This window comes from Lissotriton vulgaris, chromosome 8 (genome assembly GCF_964263255.1).
Source record: "Lissotriton vulgaris chromosome 8, aLisVul1.2, whole genome shotgun sequence".
Classification (NCBI taxonomy): domain Eukaryota; kingdom Metazoa; phylum Chordata; class Amphibia; order Caudata; family Salamandridae; genus Lissotriton; species Lissotriton vulgaris.
The window spans coordinates 169,320,759-169,340,962 of NC_141696.1; the positions used below are offsets into that span (position 1 = coordinate 169,320,759).

General features: G+C 46.2%; 1 protein-coding gene across 1 annotated transcript in view; it reads right to left on the minus strand.

The window, feature by feature from the left end:
* The window catches only part of RSF1 (remodeling and spacing factor 1), a 540,450-nt gene that overhangs the window by 103,960 nt on the left and 416,286 nt on the right, over positions 1-20,204 (minus strand). The window contains exons 12-13 of the mRNA XM_086933896.1: positions 8,874-8,947; positions 4,656-4,866 (exon numbers count right to left, since the gene is read on the minus strand). Of these exons, the coding sequence (XP_086790022.1) occupies positions 4,656-4,866; positions 8,874-8,947 (285 nt within the window). The remainder of the gene's footprint in view (positions 1-4,655; positions 4,867-8,873; positions 8,948-20,204) is intronic.

A 20,204-nucleotide genomic window follows, 5' to 3' on the forward strand; every position in this document is an offset into this window, starting at 1 on the left:
GACATTGGACGGTGTACGGGTGGTATGTTGGGTGGTGTGGACGAGAGTTCTAGGCAATAGCCATGTTGGATCATTTGCCTGACCCACTTGTCTGTAGTGATGTTTAGCCAGACTGGTAGGAACTGTTGTGGCCTTCCCCCGACCGGTGTTGTATGGTCTGGGGGTAGTGCCAGGAAGTCACTGTTTGGTATTAGTGGAGGATCTATTGACATTGCCTCCACGACCTCTGCCCTTGTTATTATTTCCTCGGTATCCACCACGATTTGTGTTTTTATTGTATGTGATTTGCGTATTACTTTTGTATGTGGAGGATTGCTGCGATGTGTTACCTCGCGAAGTTGGAGCGTTGAAAGGAGCCTCTGTGTTGTTGGGACTGAAGAGCCCCCATTGACTTTGCGGTCTCTGTGTCCTTTTTCATTTTGTCCAGAATTGAGTCAACTGATGGACCAAACAAAAAATCTGGATTGATTGGCTGGTTAAGAACTGTGTTCTGGACCTCAGTCTTAAATCCAGATATGCGAAGCCATGCGTGTTTCCTAAGCAGTACGCTTGTGTTGATAGATCTGGCAGCTTTGTCTGCCAGGTCTAGAGCACACTTAATAGAGGCATTGGTAATGAACTTTCCCTCCTGTACAAGTTCATTGGCTTGCTCTTTAAAAGGCTCAGGTACGTGTTGGAGAAGTGGTTCTAAACTGTCATAGTGCGCCCTATCATATCTAGCCAACAAGGCTTGAGTATTGGCAATTCTCCATGAGTTTGCTGCTTGAGCAGCTACTCTCTTGCCTGATGCCTCTAAAACCTTTGACTCCTTGTCGGGAGGAGGAGCCTCTCCAGTAGTTTGAGAATTTACACGCTTTCGTGCGTTGGAGACCACCAGTGAGTCCAGAGGCAGTTGTCCCCTAATGTAAGTAGGGTCTCAAGCCCTATACATTTTTTCAATTCTAGGGTTGACGACACGTGCCCTAGCAGTGTCTTTGAATATGTCATTTGCGTGCTTTAGGACCCCTTTTAACATGGGAAGTGTTTTGACCGTCTTTTCTGATGTTGCAAGAGTATCAAACAGAAAATCTTCCTCTATAGGATCTGAATGCATATCTACATTATGGTAGAGCGCTGCTCTATCTATTAATGAGTTGAATGCCACCGTGTCTTCTGTAGGTGATGGCTTAGCTGGGTATGCAGGTGCGTCTATAATGGGTTGAGCCTCATCACGGTCTGGGTCACCCCCCCATGGTTGTGAATTGGTGTCTACATTTGGGTTTTGTGGAAAACTAAAACCAACGTCTGTGTCATGCTCTACATCTGGGTTGTAGTCAGAGCGTGTAGGTGAGTATGGTGCATATGGAGTATTAGACTTAGCTGGAGAGATAGGCTCGAAAAGAATAGGAGAGGTTGCACAGTCTCTTTTCTATTTGAGTGGAATAGTAGAAAAGTCTTCAGCAGGCACTGGTCTTTTCTTTCTCTTGTAAACAGTCACTTTCCTAGTATTTGGGTCAATATATAGTTTAGACTGATCTTCTGTAGAGGGATCTGGATGGATGATCTCCTCTTCCACAGTCTTTTGCCTAGATGCTTATGATTTAGGTTTGACCTTTTTCGGTTCGAAGCTTTGTTTCGGTTTGACCGTTTTTGGTGCCGTGATCTGCTTTTGCGGTTTTATGGGCAGTGACTGTCCGACAGGTTTTGTCGGTGCGACGTCTTTTACCGGTTGCACCACCTTTTTTGGACCGATTGGTTTTATTAGCTCGACAACCTTTATCAAGAGTTTTGGCTTGTTCTTGGAGCCTGTGGCTTTGGCTCGATGTCTTTCTTTGGATCGATGGGATTCGGCTCGGCGCCCCTCTTCGGGTCGATGTGCTTCGGCTCGACCGTTCTTGGTTGGTCTACTTTTGTTTTCGGGTCGACGACCGGCTTGGGCGTAGCCCCTTTGCTTTTGTAGACCAGCTTTTGCCCTTTTTCGGCTTTCGAACTGGATTTGTTCGAGTCGACTGCCCTTGGTTTCGAAGGTTTATATAGAACGCTGGCCTTCGGCTCGGCGCCCTTTGTGTTTATCCCCTTTGGTTCGACGACGTTCGGTCCGAAGACTGTCATGTCGATGACTTTCGGTTTTGATTGAACCGGTCTTGGTTTACGTGTTTCAGAAGGCTCTTTTTGTATATTCTTAGCCGGGCTGTATTGCGGGGCTGTAGAATCAGTGTTTAGATCTTGGCTAAGGCCTGTTGGCGATGCCTCGACCTGAGTCTCTGACATAGGTGTAGTGTCTGTGTGGGTCGTTGACCTCGACAGCTACGATGTCTTGGTCGTATTCATCGACGTCGACGATGTGTTCGTACTCGTCGATATAATATTCAGAGTCGTGCTCGGAGTCTTGATCCTCTTCTTGATCAGAGTCTTCGACGTCAACTAGTTCTTCCTCGTCGTCGAAGATATTCTCGGGCTCCGGTGCCGACCTCTGCATCTCTTACCTTGCCGCCGATTCCGGATAGTCTTTTTTGACCGAAACTGGGCACAAGCTAGGCAATCGTCTTCATTATGATCTGGTGATAAGCATTTGTTGCATACAGGATGCTTATCTGTATGCGGGAACTTCGAGTTGCACTGCGGCCGATATTTGAATGGACTTCGTTCCATCGACCGTCGGTCCATGTGGCGTCGAAAAGGCCCAAGGGCCCGATTCGACGACCGGAGTGCACGTAAATTGTGAAGAACGCTTTTTGGCACCGATTGAAAACAATACAGACGAATCCGAAGGCCTTTTGGCCTATTAGAGAAGTTTATTTCGATTCCGAACTTGGAGTACAGGAAAATGCATCCGAACCCAATGGCGGAAAAAAACAATCTGGGGATGGAGAGGATGCCCATGCGCACTGTAGTCCGAGGGAGGAGCCACCTATCTCGTGATACTTCAAAGACTCTTCCAGGACAACAATGTGCAATCATCCGGACCCAACACTAGGCGGCGATCTATGCACAGATATGAATTCAGCAGCCCACATGCCTCGAACATTGGGACATTAAAATCTGGGTGTTTTTGGCAGCCCTGCCTGGTAGTAGAGAATTATTCCAGGATAAGGAATCTAGGGAAGAATCCTAGCTGGCTAATGCTTTTTAAAAAAAATCTAATCTTGCATCAACAAACAGACAATTACATAATGTTCTAGTTTATGACTTGGTGGGTTTGAGCTACTCCGGGACATCATTTAATAGATGGCCCCTTAAATGGGTATGCTGTAATATCGACTAGGGCTATATGTACAACATTTTGGCATTGTGATGCTTACTGAACTGCAATTAGAAAATTACTATTCTTAATGTGCAAAAACGTATAAGCATTAAATAGCGATTCTTAGTAGGTGGCAGATTGACCTACCTCAGGAATATTAATGAGGGAGGGTTGCAATTTATGACCCATTAGGAATTGCAGCTTTCACAGGGATGGTGGCCTGCTGGGGGGCAACTACCTCCTCTCAAAAATATTTGTTTCAACATTCACAAAGGGAAAGGTACCCCTTGATGACCCCTTCCCAATTGCGAATAGTTACCTCCTTCTTTGAGGCACTGGTAAAATATGAATGTTTAGAGACCGTAATTTGAGCGCGAAACATTCAGAAATACCACTGATTCAGCATTTAGAAGGTACACCCTAAACACACCCCTTCCAAATACCTAATCGATAACACACATTTCTATTTAGTAATATGTTACGGAGTCGAAATTTGTACTTTTGGACTGCCAAGCGCTAAGGGTCATATGCACAGAATATAGGGACTGCGAGTTCCTAATTGCAACTCTTTGCGAATCGCAATTAGGAAATCGCCATTCCTAATGTACACGTTAGGAAAAATGATTTCTAATGTGGGTCGCAATATACCTACCTCATGAATATTAATGAAGCAGGTCTCAATTTGCAACCCATTAGGAATTGCTGCCATCACAGGGATGGTAGCCTACTGGGGTCAGCAGACCACCATGTCTGTGATTGCTTTTTAATAAAGCATTAATAAAGCAACATTTAAAAACAAAATGCAGCCTATTTTCCATAAAGTAATACAGGATGCATTTCAAAAGATAAAATGAAACCTTTAAGTAACATGTTTTAAGATTAGGAAGAAAATATTTGTTTCAGCATTCACACAGCAGAAGGGGTCCTGGAGGACACTTTCCGATTTGCGAATGGTTACCACAACCGCTGAGGTGTCGGTAAAAAACGTAATGTTTTGCAACAGTAATTAAGTCGCAAAACAATCATACATAGCACTGCAATTCGGTATTTGGAAGGGACGCTCTAAACACAGCCTTTCCAACAACCAACTCGCTAAACACAAACTGCGCGATAACATGTTACTGAATCACAAATAGTGCTCTGTACATATAGAAAAGCATTTTTGCAGTTGTATCATGCAGTTTCAGAACGCAAAAATACTTTTATGGATAAGCCCCCTAAAAGTAGGGGAGAGGGGTCCATGCTGAATAATTAAGACTTAATAATGAAAACAAGAACTTAATTACAGACAGTTGTATGCAAGAGGAGTATTGACTATTGCACAGTCTTCCAAATTATTTACTTTCCCCTCCATCAAGTTCTATTAAAACAAACAATAAAAACATTTATCAGGAGGACACTTTTCACAGTCTATGAGAAATGTTTAGCATACCCATCACTGATCCTAAATTCATCCTCACTTTCTTCTTCATCATCAACATTGCTGTCACTGTCAAGGTCATTCAGTCGCCGCCGTTTCTTGCGTTGTATGACAGCAACCCTCTGAGGCCGTTTGCTTTCTTTTTTTTCTTCTTCGAGGATAGTGGCCATGTCCTTTCCACAATGGGCTGTGATATTGGCCATGTCTTTCCCTATGCCAAACCCTAAAAAGTGAGCAGACATGAGACACTTGAACCTTCAATGGCAATTTCTTATTTAACCACATTGTCAAAGTGGATTCTTTCATGCTAAACATGATGGCAAGAAGAAATCCACAGTAGTTTCTTCAAGAACAATGAAAGTGGGTGAGCAATATGACATTACAATTTCATTACAGGGATCAGATCTGTTACAGAAAGGTAATAAGAAAATGTTCACTAACATTCAGTCTGTGGACACTAGGATTACAGACTGGAAATGCCCCACCTCCTGCGTTTTAATAACATCTTGGTATTCCTCTGCTTGCCAGATGTGCATTCAATTTTATTTTTAACCATTATGTCTCTCTCTCTCTCGTTCTGCAATTTAAAGTTAAAACTGATATTCTCAAGTTTGTTTTACTCAAATATCGACTGAATGCAATACAATGATCTATTAAAGTGGGAAATTCAAGGTGTCTCATACATATGTGTAACTGTAACAAGCATTGCCCAGGTCTTTGCCTTTGTATGTTAAAATGAATTTGTCAGAGGATATAAAAATAATAATATATTGCTGTTATTCTGTAATTTGGTTACACTAAAACATATGTATAATATGCGTCTGTCAGTCAGGCTCTCGGATACTTCTACAGTAATGTTTTTCTATTATTTGCTATTTATGATTTGCTTTTAAGGTCTTGCGCCTAGCGTTGCAGTGCGCAGGGAGACTTCATGTAGGGGCTTTTGAAATCTGCCCTCACACTCGCACATGCTTGTGCGTGTGCTTTTTGTTTTGTCCAACACTATTGGGATTTGTGTGTGTCTTTTTAACAAAGACAGCACGCAATTGGCCAAAGGCCGGCACATTGCTACGCCCATGACCTATTGGTTGCGGTTACATGCACGTCCGCCATGTGGTTTCAATTATCGCGCCCTGACACGGGCACGATGATTGAAACCACATGGCTCACTGTGGCTCACGAGCGCGCACAACTCGCGTGCTTGTTGGTAGCAGTACCCGCATCACTTCACTTCCCTCGAGCTTTTGGCGCCTGCCTTGCTCACACGGCAAGCATCGCACCCGGGCGCAGAGGGGGACATTCAGAAGTCAGGCTTCGGGCTGCAAATCTCTTGTTATTGCCCTCTCTGGTGCCAGTGGCTGTCATACCCCTGCCCTGTGTGAGATGTGAAAGTAAACTCTAGCAGCACGGCTGCGAGTGGCCCAGTGAACCCCTTTCACAGGAACCCTTCCCTTGCCACCCCAAAATAAGACTTCTCTCCACTCAAGGTGGCACCCACTGAGGTCGTCTCGAGGAAGCAAACTAGACAAAATGCCAATATTTCCTTAAAAGAATTCCTGCGACATCGGCACAGCGAGACTGGTCCGATTCTCCACATTACCTCTCCAGCGCACCTAGAACATGCAGGACTTTTCCAATAGTATCTCCTTAAACTTGTGATGTTTCTCTGTGGCAGTCCCTTTGGTGGCGCACGAACATCCAGTTTATAAAGAATGCTGTTGTATAAATGAAACCTTGCTATATAAGTGCACGAGTGTAGTCCAACAATATAGACGGCTCCGCTGTCAATTAAAGACAGGGGCAGCAGAGACTGCATGGGATCTTGTATTTGTAAGGCAGATTATGAGTACAGCGCTGGAGCTCTGTCCTTTTACAGTGCCTACTTGGAAACAGGATTTACAAATCTGTTAAAAGAGTTTCTGGGCTCACGCGGCCTTTCGAACACTTGTAACACAGCAATTTTCTAGAATGTTCCCAGTTTCTGTGCTGAGTGCCTGCACCCCGCCCCTGTCTGCACATTTCCCTGTCTGTGCACAAGTGTAGGTCTCTGTACTATCAAGATACCTCGAGCCCTGCGACTCCTTCACTCAGTCCTATCTGTTGGGTAAGGAGCACGTTGCATTCTGGAACTTGTAGTGTCTCTTTTCGCATTAAACTGTAGGCCTACATTTCCAGCGTAACCATTGTGCTGCGATCTTTGAGGGGACCTTTAGGTGGCTAAACTAGTAGCTACACGAAGAGTCCCCACCTCTGCACCGCGATGGCTGCAAACAGCTCGGTGTCACGTGCTGTTGAGTGAAAAGACACTCAACAGCTTCGTGTTCTCGCAACCATTTTGCACGATTTAGCGTTTTCTGGCGGGTGCTTGCGCGTCATTCACAGGGCAGGGATCAGTGAAAAGGACGAGAACGTATGATTGGAAAAAGTGCTTTGTGGGGCGTCAGTTCAGTGCGTTTGGGTGGGGGCAGGGAATGCTTTTGACAAGTGTCTAAGAAACTAAGGGGGACTTGAGAGGCGTCTTTGCTGTCTTCGGATTGTAACTAACAGGTTTAAACTGTAATCTCGTCCCAGCCCGATTCACTGTGTGAGAATGTCACATGCATGTCTTTTGGGAGGGCTGGGCCCTAAGTGGGAACTGCGCAAAATGTTTTTTTTAAAAACACTTTGCTTAATACAATACCACAATGGCAAAGCCCACAGGTCTGGTATGGCACGCTGGATCGCTGGTCAACTTTTTTGTTTTTTTTAACTTCGAGCATAAAATAAAAAGAATAAAAAAATAAAGAAGCATGCCACTGCCTAAACGTAACACCATATGCATGTTTTATTAGCTTTCGTCCGGGAGGGATGCTTTTGGGCATCTCTCTTATGCAACAAAATGGGCCTGGTGAGTTTTAACTTATGCTGCCAGCGTGAACCATGTCTGATAAATCCCACATTTAGACCTAATTCCCTTCATAAGGAAACTTGGAAAAGAAGAGTTATAGCCCCATCATTAACTAAAGACAACTGACTGACAGGCGTGGGAGCTCCTTGTAATACTTTGCAGTCTCGTTAGTAGATGTCGTCTTAAGGAAATACAATGTTGGCGTAACCCACATAAAAACATTGACAGGAGACATTCATTTATTAATGATGGATTTCAGCCAATTCTAAAGAAAGTGTCACAAACCTAACCTGCCACATAAAATGCACATCTCACGCCCATGGGCACAGTCTTATTCCAGGACAGTTTCAGTGGTCTGTAGTGATTTCTGTGACTTTCAGATATAGACCTTCCTCTTCACACATTAGCTTTTGGTCCACATCTGACAAATATCACACATGTGGCTCTTGGACCTCAAGATCTTCCTGGCAGGGAATAGAAGCTTCTGCTCTAAGTAGGCCAGGACCTGCCTACTATGTGCAGTGGAAAAGAAACAACTATTTGCAATGCAATAGTAGTAGCATTTGCGACAGTTTGGGCTATTGGCATTGTACATAACAATTATTTTTATTTATATGTTTTAAAAACCTGTAAGCGGTGCATAAACACACTTTGTACTTGCAGTCATTGCTTACGAGAAGCAAGGGTGGCAGTAACTGCGCCTCTTTTACTGCCAGTCTTGCTTCTCATAAGCAGGGAATATAAGTACAAAGTGCGTGTTTATGGACCGCTTGCAGGTTTTCAAAACACAAATAAAAGGCATTGTCATTTACAACGCCAATAGCTCAAACTCTCGTAAATGCGAGACCTATTGCATTGCAAATGCTTGTTATTTCTGTTTTAGGGAATGTGGCTGCCACAGCTTCAACTAGTTACTTTTCTTCAGTGGGAATCATTTGATAGGCAAGGACAACAGACATTGTAAACAAGCTTTGCTCGGACACTGCACCAATTATGAAAAATTACCTCAATTATTATTCTGGTAATCTTAATATTTTTTCGTCTATCCTTCTCGGAATCGGGTGAAAATAGAAATGATCATCGTCTACTTATCTTGCACAATTATACTGCTTTCCTCCCTTACTATCCCAAAAAGCTCTGCATGATAAAGTTTCAGATCATTTATTATTCTAGACCTCAAACAGTCCAAGTCCTTCCAATTTCGTAGCTGTCTTTCACAAACAATTCAGCTGAAACCCTAGCTTGATATTTATCTTTTAACTTGTGCTATTTACTTTTCTTGCTCTCTGCACTGCAATGTTATTTCCAAATAACATGCTAAAGAAGCAAATTAAGTAACATACCACCCCCTCCTTCTTCAGAATCTCTGATATCATGTTCTATTGCTTCATCAATTGCTTCATCAAATTCATCAAATCTAAAGACAAAGAAACAAGAAAAGGATACCACATTAGGTACAATGTTTTAAGGTAAAACTTTACTGGACATTATTGGAAATGACAACAATGAACAAGTTACTTACCTTTGGTAATGCCCTTTCTGGTGGATACTCTAGCTGCAGATTCTTCACCTTTAGAATATCCCCGGGAGTGAAACTGCATGAGGAAGATTTAAAGGATATTTCTCCCATGCACCATGCCACACTGACTTAGTTTTGCTCTGACAGTGATGATGGGAGTGACAGGGAGGAGGGAGGACATTGAGTAATTTGTGGTTACATTGAGTACCCATCAGAAAGAGCATTACTGAAGGTTAGTAACTTGTACTTCTAAGGGGTACTACTAACTTCAGTTTTATCAACTTCAGAACACATACTAAAGTAGTATTTCTGAAGGGTACGGTGCGGAGGTGGGGGAAATGTGGAATGGCTCAGATAAAAAAATCCTGCAGGACCAAACGGGCAAAAATATCCATCCAGTTGGACCTGGCTATCTAGGTAGCAGTGCTTCATGAACATGTGGATTGACACTAGGTAGCGGACGACAGATTTCAAGGACAAACACTCTGTGTGCCAGGCAGTGGTAGAAGCCCTTGTCTGGTGGATTGGGCCCTTAGTCTTTCTGGAGTTTGCTCCTTAGCTAGTGAGTAGCAGATCTTAATGCAGAGGACTCTTCACCCTTAGAAAAGTCTTTTTGCACTGGTTTGCCTCTCTTTGTCCCATAGAACCCTACAAAACGCTGATTGTTCACCCAATGGTCCTTTGTGGTTACGAATTAAAGATCTTTTGAGGTCCTGTCAATAGAGTCTCTCCTCTTCTTTCAAAGGTTGAGGCAGAGCAAAGAATGTTGGAAGAGTGATGGACTGCCCCACATGAACTGCAGTCATAATGTTTGGCAAACAAGCTGCTCAGATCCTCAATACCACTTTATCTTGGTGAGTCAGCTGCATCAAGAGAGCTTGGAATTAACTGCTGCGACTAACCAAAGTCACAGCAACCATTAGCCCAGTCTTCAGTCAGGAGACGCTGTTGGCAGCTGTGCGTTAGCTCGAATGGAGTCCACTAGGAGGAAAGTGAGCACCAAATTGAAATCCCACTGTCGCATCACAAAGGGCTTCGCAGGAAACAAATGAGTCAAACCATATAGAAGCCTCATCACAACAGGTGATATCAACAGGGGTGGCTGGTCTGGTAAATATAAATAGGCTGAAATGGCAGACAAATGAACTTTAACAGTGCCCACTTGAAGTCCATGGTAGGCAAGAGATAAAGCGAACAAATGAGGTGCAAATTAGGCAGGATTGGATGCAGAACCATTCCCTGCTGCATGATAGTCGATTCCTGAAGTTGTAGCCTGAACAGAGGACAGATGCTCATGTTCAGAAGTTCCAGCTACCACAAAAGCTTCACCCAGTTTGGAGCCAAAAGGATTCAGGCCCAGTCGTTCCTGATCATCTTTAGAACTAGGGCTACAAAAGAAGGTGTCAGAAAGGCATGAAGGAGTCCCATGTTACTCTACTCTATCAAGAATATGTCTCAGAGAGAGGTTTTTTTTTTTTAGAAACTCCAGCACACAAAAGTTTAGATACTGTGCATTCTTGGCAGCGAATAAAAGATCCAGAGAGTGTTCAGATGGCTGCATCGCTGCTGGAATTAGGAGTTCTTGTGGGAGAGGTGGAGATCAGAGGATTCTGGTCTCCGGCAGAGACCTGTCTCCACATCAACATTATAGAGTTGCAGGACAATCGCCTTGGGCTGAACGTCTTCCTTCTGTCCATCACGGGAAAGGCTGTTTCATGTTTTTACGGACAACAGCACAATAATGTGGCATTTCAACAGGCAGGGTGGAGTGGGGTCCTAGGGCAAGAGGCACTTTGTCACTGGAGTTTCTTGGAGTGTCATAGCATTCACCTGGCCGTGAACCAACTGATGGCATCTTTGAGAACCAGGGCTGGGGTACAGAAGTGGTGAGGCCTGGCGGATCACAGATGGCCGTTATACCCAGAGGTGCCCCAAGGCACCTTCGGTAAAAATATAATTGTACGAAACATTAGTTAGTTATAGATTCCTTACCTTAGAATTACACCCAGGCGTCAGACTGGATCCGGAAAGTTTTTTCGTCAGCAGCACCTCTGCGCATTGGAAGATGGCGTCAGTCGGCTCCGCGTCCGTCGTTTGCGTCGTGGTCCACGGGTTGACGTTCACAACTTTTTGCACCAGAAACACAGTGCCATGCAAGACACTGACCACTGGCTCACACAACTAGGGCCCTGAAAGGATATCCTTAACCCTAGAAATCAGTTCGCAGAACAGGGAGGATGGGTGGGGTGGTAAGGAATCTACAACAAACGAATATTTCTTACAGATATATCGTTATCGAAGGTAAGTAACTTGCTCATCTGAAAGAAACACGTTTGTTATAGATTCCTTACCTTAGAATAGATACACCAGCAATACCAACCCCGGTGGTGTGTCTGCGAACCAGAATATCCTGGAGAACAGAACGGCCAAAGAAGCCTTCTCTCTGGACTGGACTGTCAAGGCAGTAGTGTTTGGTAAAAGTGTGAAACAAAGCCCACGTAGCTGCCTGACAAATTTCATTCAGAGGAACTCCACGTCCCAAAGCAGTAGTTGGTGCTGTTGCCCTGGTGGAATGGGCGCACAGTCCCACTGGAGGCTCCTTCTTTGCCAGAGGGAAACACGCTTTGATACACAAGATGACCTATCGGGAGATGGTCTACTTGTGTACGGCCCGCCCTTTCTTAGTGCCCACTTACCCAACAAAGAGCTGGTCGTCCACCCGGAACTGCTTGGTGCGATCCAAATAGAAGGAAACCGCACGGTTTGGGTCCAGACGGTGGAGCCTCTCTTCCTCTTTCGAAGGATGCAGAGGCGGAAAGAAGGTGGGCAAAGTTTTGAGAGTCAGAAGCCTCAAAGGACAGTTGTGAAGCGGCTCAAAGGGAGTGCACATTAAATAAGTTAAAACCAGGTTTAAGTCCCACTGAGGCATAACTTAAAGAATAGGAGGAAAGAGATGAGGTATGCCTTTCAAGAAACGATTAACCACGGGGACTTAAAAAGAGAAGGCTGATATGGAAGCCGAAGGAAGGCAGAGATGGCCGAAAGGGAGCCTTTGATAGTGCCCAGAGCAGAGCCCTGCTGGGCTAAAGAAAGAAGGAACACGAGAACTTCAGAAAGAGGGGCAGAAAGGGGATCCACAGCCTTTGCTGTGCACCATACCACAAACGTGTTCCACCGGCAGGCGTATACAGTCTTTGTGGAGGGACACCTGGTTGTCAAGATTACTTCACAGACTTCAGGAGGCAGGTCGAAAGACGTCAATCTCCACGCAAGGAGGTGGAGGCTGGACAGGTGCGGGTGGAGGACCATCCCCTGTTGCTGCGACAGAAGATCCTCCTGAAGAGGCAGTTGGATCGGAGGATCGATGGCCTTGTTGAGCAGCTCGGGATACCGGAGTCTCCATGCCCAAACTGGTGCCACGAGGATGACTTGGACCCGATTGCGCTGGATCTTCTTCAGCACTCTTGGCAGAAGAGGTATAGGCGGAAAGGCGTCAACAGACAGCAACTCCACTCATGACGAAAAGCGTCGCCTAGCGAGTGCTGCCTTGGAAATTTCAACGCACAGAATTGCTGACATTGCGTTTTTTTTCCGGTGGCTAATAGATCTAACCAAGGCTCTCCGCACTGTTTTAAGAGACCTTTTACCATGTCCGAGTAAAGGACGCCATTCTTGATCCATCAGGCACTTGCGGCGGAGTTCGTCCACCCTGGCATTCAGGGAACCTGCCAGGTTTTGAACCACCAGGGATATGCCCTGATGTTCCGGCCATGTCCAGAGGAGGGCCTCTTGACATAGGGTCCACGACCCCACCCCGCCCTGTTTGTTGCAGTACGACATGGCTGTGGTGTTGTCCGCGAACACCTGCACTACTCTTCCCCGGACAGAGGGAAGGAATGCTTTCAGTGCAAGACGAATCGCCCGGAGCTCCAGAAGGTTGATGTGGAGTCAAGACTCCGCCGGAGACCAGAAGCCTCTGATCTCCGCCTCTCCCAGGAGGCTGCCCCATCCCAGAAAGGACGCTTCTGTCACCACTGTGTGGTCTGGGTGGGGAAGGGAGAGGGATCTGCTGTTGACCCAATCCTGGTTGGTCAGCCACCACTGCAATTGACGTGTAGTGCTCTCAGAGATCTGGACGCAATCCGACAGATTCCCCTGATGCTGCTTCCATTGGAACTACAGGTTCCACTGCAGAGCCCGCATATGCCACCTGGCATGATCGAGCAGCAGGATGCAGGTGGCCATGAGGCCCAGCAGCCTCAGGGTCAATCTGACTGAAACCCGGGATAGAGGCTGAAAGATCGGAATTATATCCCGAATATCCCGGACGCGCGGTTCGGGAGGATAGACCCGAAACCACGTTGTGTCCAAAACCGCTCAGATGAAGAGGAGCTTCTGAGAGGGAATCAGGTGTGACTTTGGCACATTGATGGAAAACCCCAGCGAACGCTGAAGGTCGGTCGTAGTCTGGAGGTCGGAGACAACTGCCTGGTGCGAGCGCTCCTTCATCAGCCAGTCGTCGAGATAGGGGTGAAGACTGAAACCCCTGATCTGCGTAGATGAGCTGTGATCACCGCCAGCACTTTTGTGAACACCCGAGGGGCGCTGGTAAGGCCAAAAGGGGAGGGGCACAGTAAATTGAAAATGCTCGAGGCCAACCGTGAATCGTAGGTAACGCCGGTTGGCCGGCAGGACGGGGATGTGAAAATAAGCGTCCTATAAGTCCAACGTTACCATCCAGTCTTCCAGGTCGAGGCAAGACAAGACCTGAGCAAGCGTCAACATCTTGAACTTCTCCTTCCGGAGGAGGCGGTTGATGTACCTGAGCTCCAAGATAGGACGCAGGCCCTTGTCCTTCTTGAGTACCAGAAAGTAGTGGGAGTAACAACCACAACCTACTTCTTGGACAGGAACGCGCTCAATGGCTCCCTTGGCCAAGAAAGCCATAACATCCTGCTGGAGACAGGCCAGATGATCCTCCGACATGCGGTGGTATTGTGGTGGTATGGCTAGAGGGGTAGCCTTGAAGTGGAGGGAGCGGCCCCTTCGGACTATTTACAAAACCCACCTGTCCGAAGTGATGGTGCGCCAGTGGGGGAGGTGATGGTGAATACTACCGACCACTGGCATTTGATGGGCCTGAAAGGTCGGACTAGGAGGGTTTGGAGGCTGCTGCAGAGGGAGGGAGGGTTTGTGGACTGGCCTGCCCGCTGGCCCCCTGAACCACAGCATTGGTTCCCACATCCCCGGCCACGTGAAGGTTGGGTAACCTGCTGCGGCCTGTGGCTCTGGGCGGTACGTAGTGGGGCACCCCTTCCGTAACCACAAAAGGGGCGAAAAGCAGACTGCGCTGGGCAGCTGGAGGAACCCAAGGACTTGGCTGTAGCCCGTGAGCCCTTGAAACGCTCAAGAGCGTAGTCCGCTTTGTTGCCAAAAAGTTGACGGCCATCAAAGGGTATGTCCATCAAGGTGTTCTGGACATTCCCTGAAAAGCCAGTCGATCTCATCCAGGAGTAACGACGAAGTGCTACTGACGTTGAAATTGTCCTGCCCAGAGAGTTGGCGGTATCCAGCCCACAAAGGATGTTAAATTTGCTGCGTCCCTTTTGGCGGCGACAGCCTGGGAGAGCACTGTACAGGCACTGGGGCAGCACCTGCAGAACAGTATCCCACACAGAGTGGAAATAACGGCCCAATAGACATGCGGTGTTTACCGACCGCAGTCCCAAGCTAGCGGAAGAGAACGTTTTCTTCCCAAGATGGTCCAGCTTCTTGGATTCCCCTTCCGGTGGAGCGGTAGGGAATGCGCTCTTGGAAGCGGAGGCTTGGACCACCAAGCTCTCCAGGGTGGGGTTTTGGGAGAGGAAAGTGGGGTCGCCCGGAGCCGGGTGGTGGTGTCGGGCAATTATCCTATACACGAGTGCCCCTTATTGGGCCTGGACCCCGTGCCCAAAAGGACATTGTTAAGTGCCTCATTAAACGGTAGCAGCAGCTCTGAAGAGCTCGCCACCGGTTAAAGCACCTCTGTCAGGAGGTTAGTCCTGACCGCCACTGTAGGAAGCTCAAGGTTGAGGGCCTCGGCCACCCCAAGCAACACCACTGCGTGTGACGCTCCCTCCTCCGTAGCCACGGTAGGAAGAGACAACATGCCATGGTCAGGAGAGGTATCAAGACCATTGGCATCCCCCAGTTCCTCTCTGCAGTCCTGCTCAGATTCCATCTTATCAGTTAAAGGGTCACCTGACTCCTCCCAGTCCTCCTTCTCAGGTTGCTAATCTTTGTGAAAAGGGACTCCTGGAGTGAACAGGGACACAAAAACCCCACTTGGCGCTGTATCCGACGTAGGGCGACGCCAGTCCGGCTCCACGTCGGGATGGAGGCCAGGGTAAACGCCAGCCAGGGACGCGACCAGTGTCGGTGCCGGAGGAAGCGGCGCCGGTGGAGTTGTAATCCGGTCATCTGGTGCTGATCCGGATCCAGGCCTGGATCCATAGGTGCCTGGCGGAACTGGGGCCGGAACCGACGGCGGAGAAGGCCTAGGTCCTCCAACCGCGTCCACGGGGCCCGAAGGCGTGCTGGCGGGTTCCGGTTGCCCAAAGATGGCATGCATCGCTTTGTAGAACCTACGAAGTTGGGTGGGAGTCGCTCTGGGTTCCGGGAAGGGAGGGAAGCCCGGAGTCGACTCCTCGGACTCAGCGCACGGAGTTGCAAGAGGGGCTCGGCGCAAGCAGCCGCGGGAGAGGCTCGGTGCACGGAGCCGCGGGAGAGGTACCGCCTGCATCCCTCGTTGCGTCAGCCGACCGACTGGGAGATGTCGAAGAGTGACGATGCTTCTTCGACTTCTTTTTGTGCTTCGACTTACCCGACCCAGAGTGCGAAGATTTCAATGACTTTGACGAGTGGTGATGGCTCTGCGACTGGTCCCTTGACCTCCCTCGCGACCTCGAACGGCCCAGAGCCGACTGCCGGTGCTCAAGCAACTTTAGGGACCACTCCCGGAAAGCCTTCTGCGCCATCGACCGGCAGTCAGAGCACGACTTGCAGTCGTGGTTGCCCTCCAGGCAAAAGAGACATGCAGTGCGGATCCGTAACCGACATCATTTGGTTGCAGGAACAGCAGGCCTTGAAACCGGGCATCCCTCGTGCACCAGGAGTCAACAGACTCAGAAAAGAAGTCGGCAAAAGTAGAGAAAAAAGTTAGTCAAAAATTGACTGGAGGTACCGCTCTTTCTGGATTTTTCGCTGGCTGACACGGAAAAAGAAAGAACTGACGTCAGCACGCGAGGGCGGCGTCCAAGTAGCTGCCGCGAAGTCATCCCGGCGACCACAATGCCAACAACGGACGCAGAGCCGACCAACGCCACCTTCCGATGCGCAGAGGTACTGCTGACGAAAAAACCTACCGGATCCAGTCTGACGCCTGGGGGTAATTTTAAAGTAAGGAATCTATAACTAACATGTTTCTTTCAGATATGTTTGGTATGAAGGAAGCCATTTAAGCCCTTAATTGTTTCAGCTGCAGACAGTAAAGGTCATTGTCATGTAGATTTACATTCAGTTCAAACATGAAAACAATCTCTGCTGCAGTGGCCAGCAACAGAAGCTCTATTTTTGACATTATGTTGCCCAAGGATCAGGTCATTCGATTTTGGGTAATTTGCAACATCTCTCTCTTAATTTCTGGACTGTGGACTCAGGTTAGTACAACAGTTGTTCGTGGGGTCTACCGCTGGATGTCTGCTGAGGGTGTCTTTCAGAGGATGTCTTTGATATCTCTGTGGCTGATCTCCAGGAGTCACCATAGTGGCCTAGCTTTGCTTGTGTGTTTCTTTCCTTATAGCTTATCTTCCACTGTGCATTTGATGTTGTCTGTGTGGTTGGGGCTATTGTCCCTCTTTTTACGTTGAGCCTAACAGACAGCACAAGCAGCTGGTCTGCAAAAGATCTATTTTGAGCTTACAGGCTGCCTATTGTTTACTACTGGTTGGCTTTACTGTTGCGCTCTTTTCCTGCTTATTATTCAATGGCTTGTCTTCCCCTCTTCTTGTGTTTTACTACCAGTGGAGAAAAGCCTCTTTATGATCCTTGCTGATTTGTATTGCTCTACTGCTCACGTGTAAGGACTATTTTTTCTTTTTCATTACACACTCCATGAGAGTGCATGTTTGCTAGCTCTCTTCCTCTGGTGGTGTTTTATCCCTTAACCCTCCGGCCCCCTATGTGTTTCTCCTCACCACTCCAAGCTTGCCTGTAAAAGCATAGCAACATGCATATTTTTGCTGGAGTATGGCTGAAAAATTACAAAGTTTTTTTCTTGTTTTATCTCCTGCATTCCACGTATCGGGTGAAAGCACAAGCTTTGGTGCTCAAAGGGTTCATGGTGCTAGTAGAAGGGTTATCTGCGGCACCCACTCTGCTGACGTCTCAGACAGAAGGTGCAGATAGCATTACACTTCACCTGGAGGCCCATAAATCTGCTCCCTGGGCTGGTGCAGAGGAGCTAAATGCCTAGATCCCGTGGAAAGTGAACTTAAAAGTCCTTTACAAGTAAGCCCTCATGCATGGAAGTGTTTGCTTGTGCTCCAGAACCTGTAATATAGTAAAGACCCAAGTCCATCCATATTAACAATTAGTACTCTCAAGTGAAGCAGTCTGCTCCCTGTTTTAAATAGAGAGAGAGAGAGATAGAGTGAGAGAGACTGAGAGAGAGTGAGAGAGAGTGAGAGAGAGTGAGAGAGAGTGTCTGCAGTTAACAAAAGCAAGAAAAATTTACTTGCCCTGATGCATTAAGTGTAATGCGAGCAGCACCAAACTAGCTGCTGCCCATAACAAGCATTTGCAATGCAATAGGTCTCGCATTAGGAAAGTTTGAGCTATTGGTATTGTAAATAACACATTTTTTATTTATGTGTTGTTTTTGAAAATAGCTAAATTAATAGCTTTGTCATTTACAATGCCAATAGTTATAACTTTCGCAAATGTGACACCTATAGCATTTGTAATGCAATATGTGTTGTATTTACGTGACTTAGATGTGTTGATATTACAAATAACAAACAATGGCTTTTAATTTTTTTAAATAATTAATACTTAAATAAAAGTTATTGTAATTTATAATGGCAATAGCTTAAACTTTTGTAAATAACTTTTGTGAAGATTATGTTTAGTATATTTTATTGTGACGAAAATCCAAGAACAGAAGTGAAATATTAACATCTTTTTGTGACATTTGTAATGAAGCTCGAAACATGGAGAGAACGTATTTGAACCAGTTGTTGTTGAATGGTTGCACATATTGATGCTGTGGTGGCGCTGAGTGATGTTGTGGTGGCGACGAGTGATGCTGTGGCATTCAGTGATGCTGTGGTAGCGCATAGTGATGCAGTGGTTGTGCTAAGTGATGCGGTGGTGATGCGATAGATAAGAGTGAGTGCGAAAGATAAGAGTGAGTGCGATAGATAAGAGTGAGGGCGACAGATAAGTGTGAGGGCGACAGATAAGAGTGAGGGCGACAGATAAGTGTGAGGGCGACAGATAAGTGTGAGGGCGACAGATAAGAGTGAGGGCGACAGATAAGAGTGAGGGCGACAGATAAGAGTGAGGGCGACAGATAAGAGTGAGGGCGACAGATAAGAGTGAGGGCGATAGATAAGAGTGAGGGCGATAAATAGATAAGAGTGAGGGCGATAAATAGATAAGAGTGAGGGCGATAAATAGATAAGAGTGAGGGCGATAGATAGAGTGAGGGCGATAGATAGAGTGAGGGCGATAGATAGAGTGAGTGCGATAGATAGAGTGAGTGCGATAGATAGACAGATAGAGTGAGGGCAATAGAAATGTTTTGCAAAATCAAAAATGCCAGTGACGAGGAAGACCCATTTTATTTAGGCTACCTTTAAATCAGCTGTTTCTTTTTGGCAGCCTGGAAAATATCTAGCTAATGTGAAAATAAAACTGAAATGTCTTATTAGGACAGAGGAAAATAGGACATATGTGGCAAGCACAGGTCGAAAAGCAATTAGTTACCAGTTTCCTATAAAATATTCCATTCTTCAATGAAATATTCGGTTTACCTAAGATTTAAGAGGTCACTTCTTAATTATAGAAATTTCCTGGTAAATGTTAAGACTTGGCTAAAAAATGTCATGAAAAGTTGGAAAGAAACTGATATTTCCCAAACATGTCAAAAGAGGAAGGAAAAACATGACTGTTTTCTCAATCCAATATGTGTTTGGTCGCCATACTGGGCCGAAGCTTCAAGTCTGGACATTCATGCTCACTATAGATCTATAGCAAGATTTCCTATACTCTGGGGCCACTACCTCACCCCTTCCTTATAGCATATGTTTACCATGGGCCACCACATGATGTAAGAAATATGACGACAAGGATGAACCTTATAGCCAAGTAACTAACCATTTAAGTTTCACATACTCTGGTTTCTAGAAAAAAGGGTATAATCTAATGGAACGACGTAAAGATGAACTATAGATATTGATCCAATACTGCATACACCATTTTAGGGTTGTTTCGCCAATCTCGTACTGTGGGTTTAAATATTGGTAAATTACAGTTATTATACACAAATATGCCACTGAATAATCTCAGCTGTGTGTGGAACGCTTCTCGAGAAGGAGTCTTTAAATATTTCACTATCCACATCAAGATAGTCATTCACAGGCAAGACCTGATAAGTACCAAACCCAATGGCATAGAGTGCTGCTCCGTTGAAATGCCACCACAGACGCTAAACAGGAAAAATGCAAAGCAGTACCCATAACTTCTGGGTTAGTTTAATGTGAAGACACACATGGATTATTCTGTTTGAAGGATCCTTTCCCTGATATTGGGACATGCTGAATAGTTTCATATTAAATCTTTTCCAGTGGAATTTTCTGAGCAACGCATCCAACAACACCTCCCGAGGCTACAGAAACAGTGAAACATTAGCTACAAATCAGAAGATGAGAGGTGGCCTGAAGGTAAAGGTGTGAAGGACAGTGTGTGATAAACAAGATGTGAGTAACGCAAGTGCCAGCACATTCACAAAATGACACACTCCAAGAAAAACTGAGCAACAACCGCAGCTGTGCTATGCCACAATGATAATTTAAATAAGAGTGTGCATGAAACAGGAGACTGTAGTCTAGTTTGT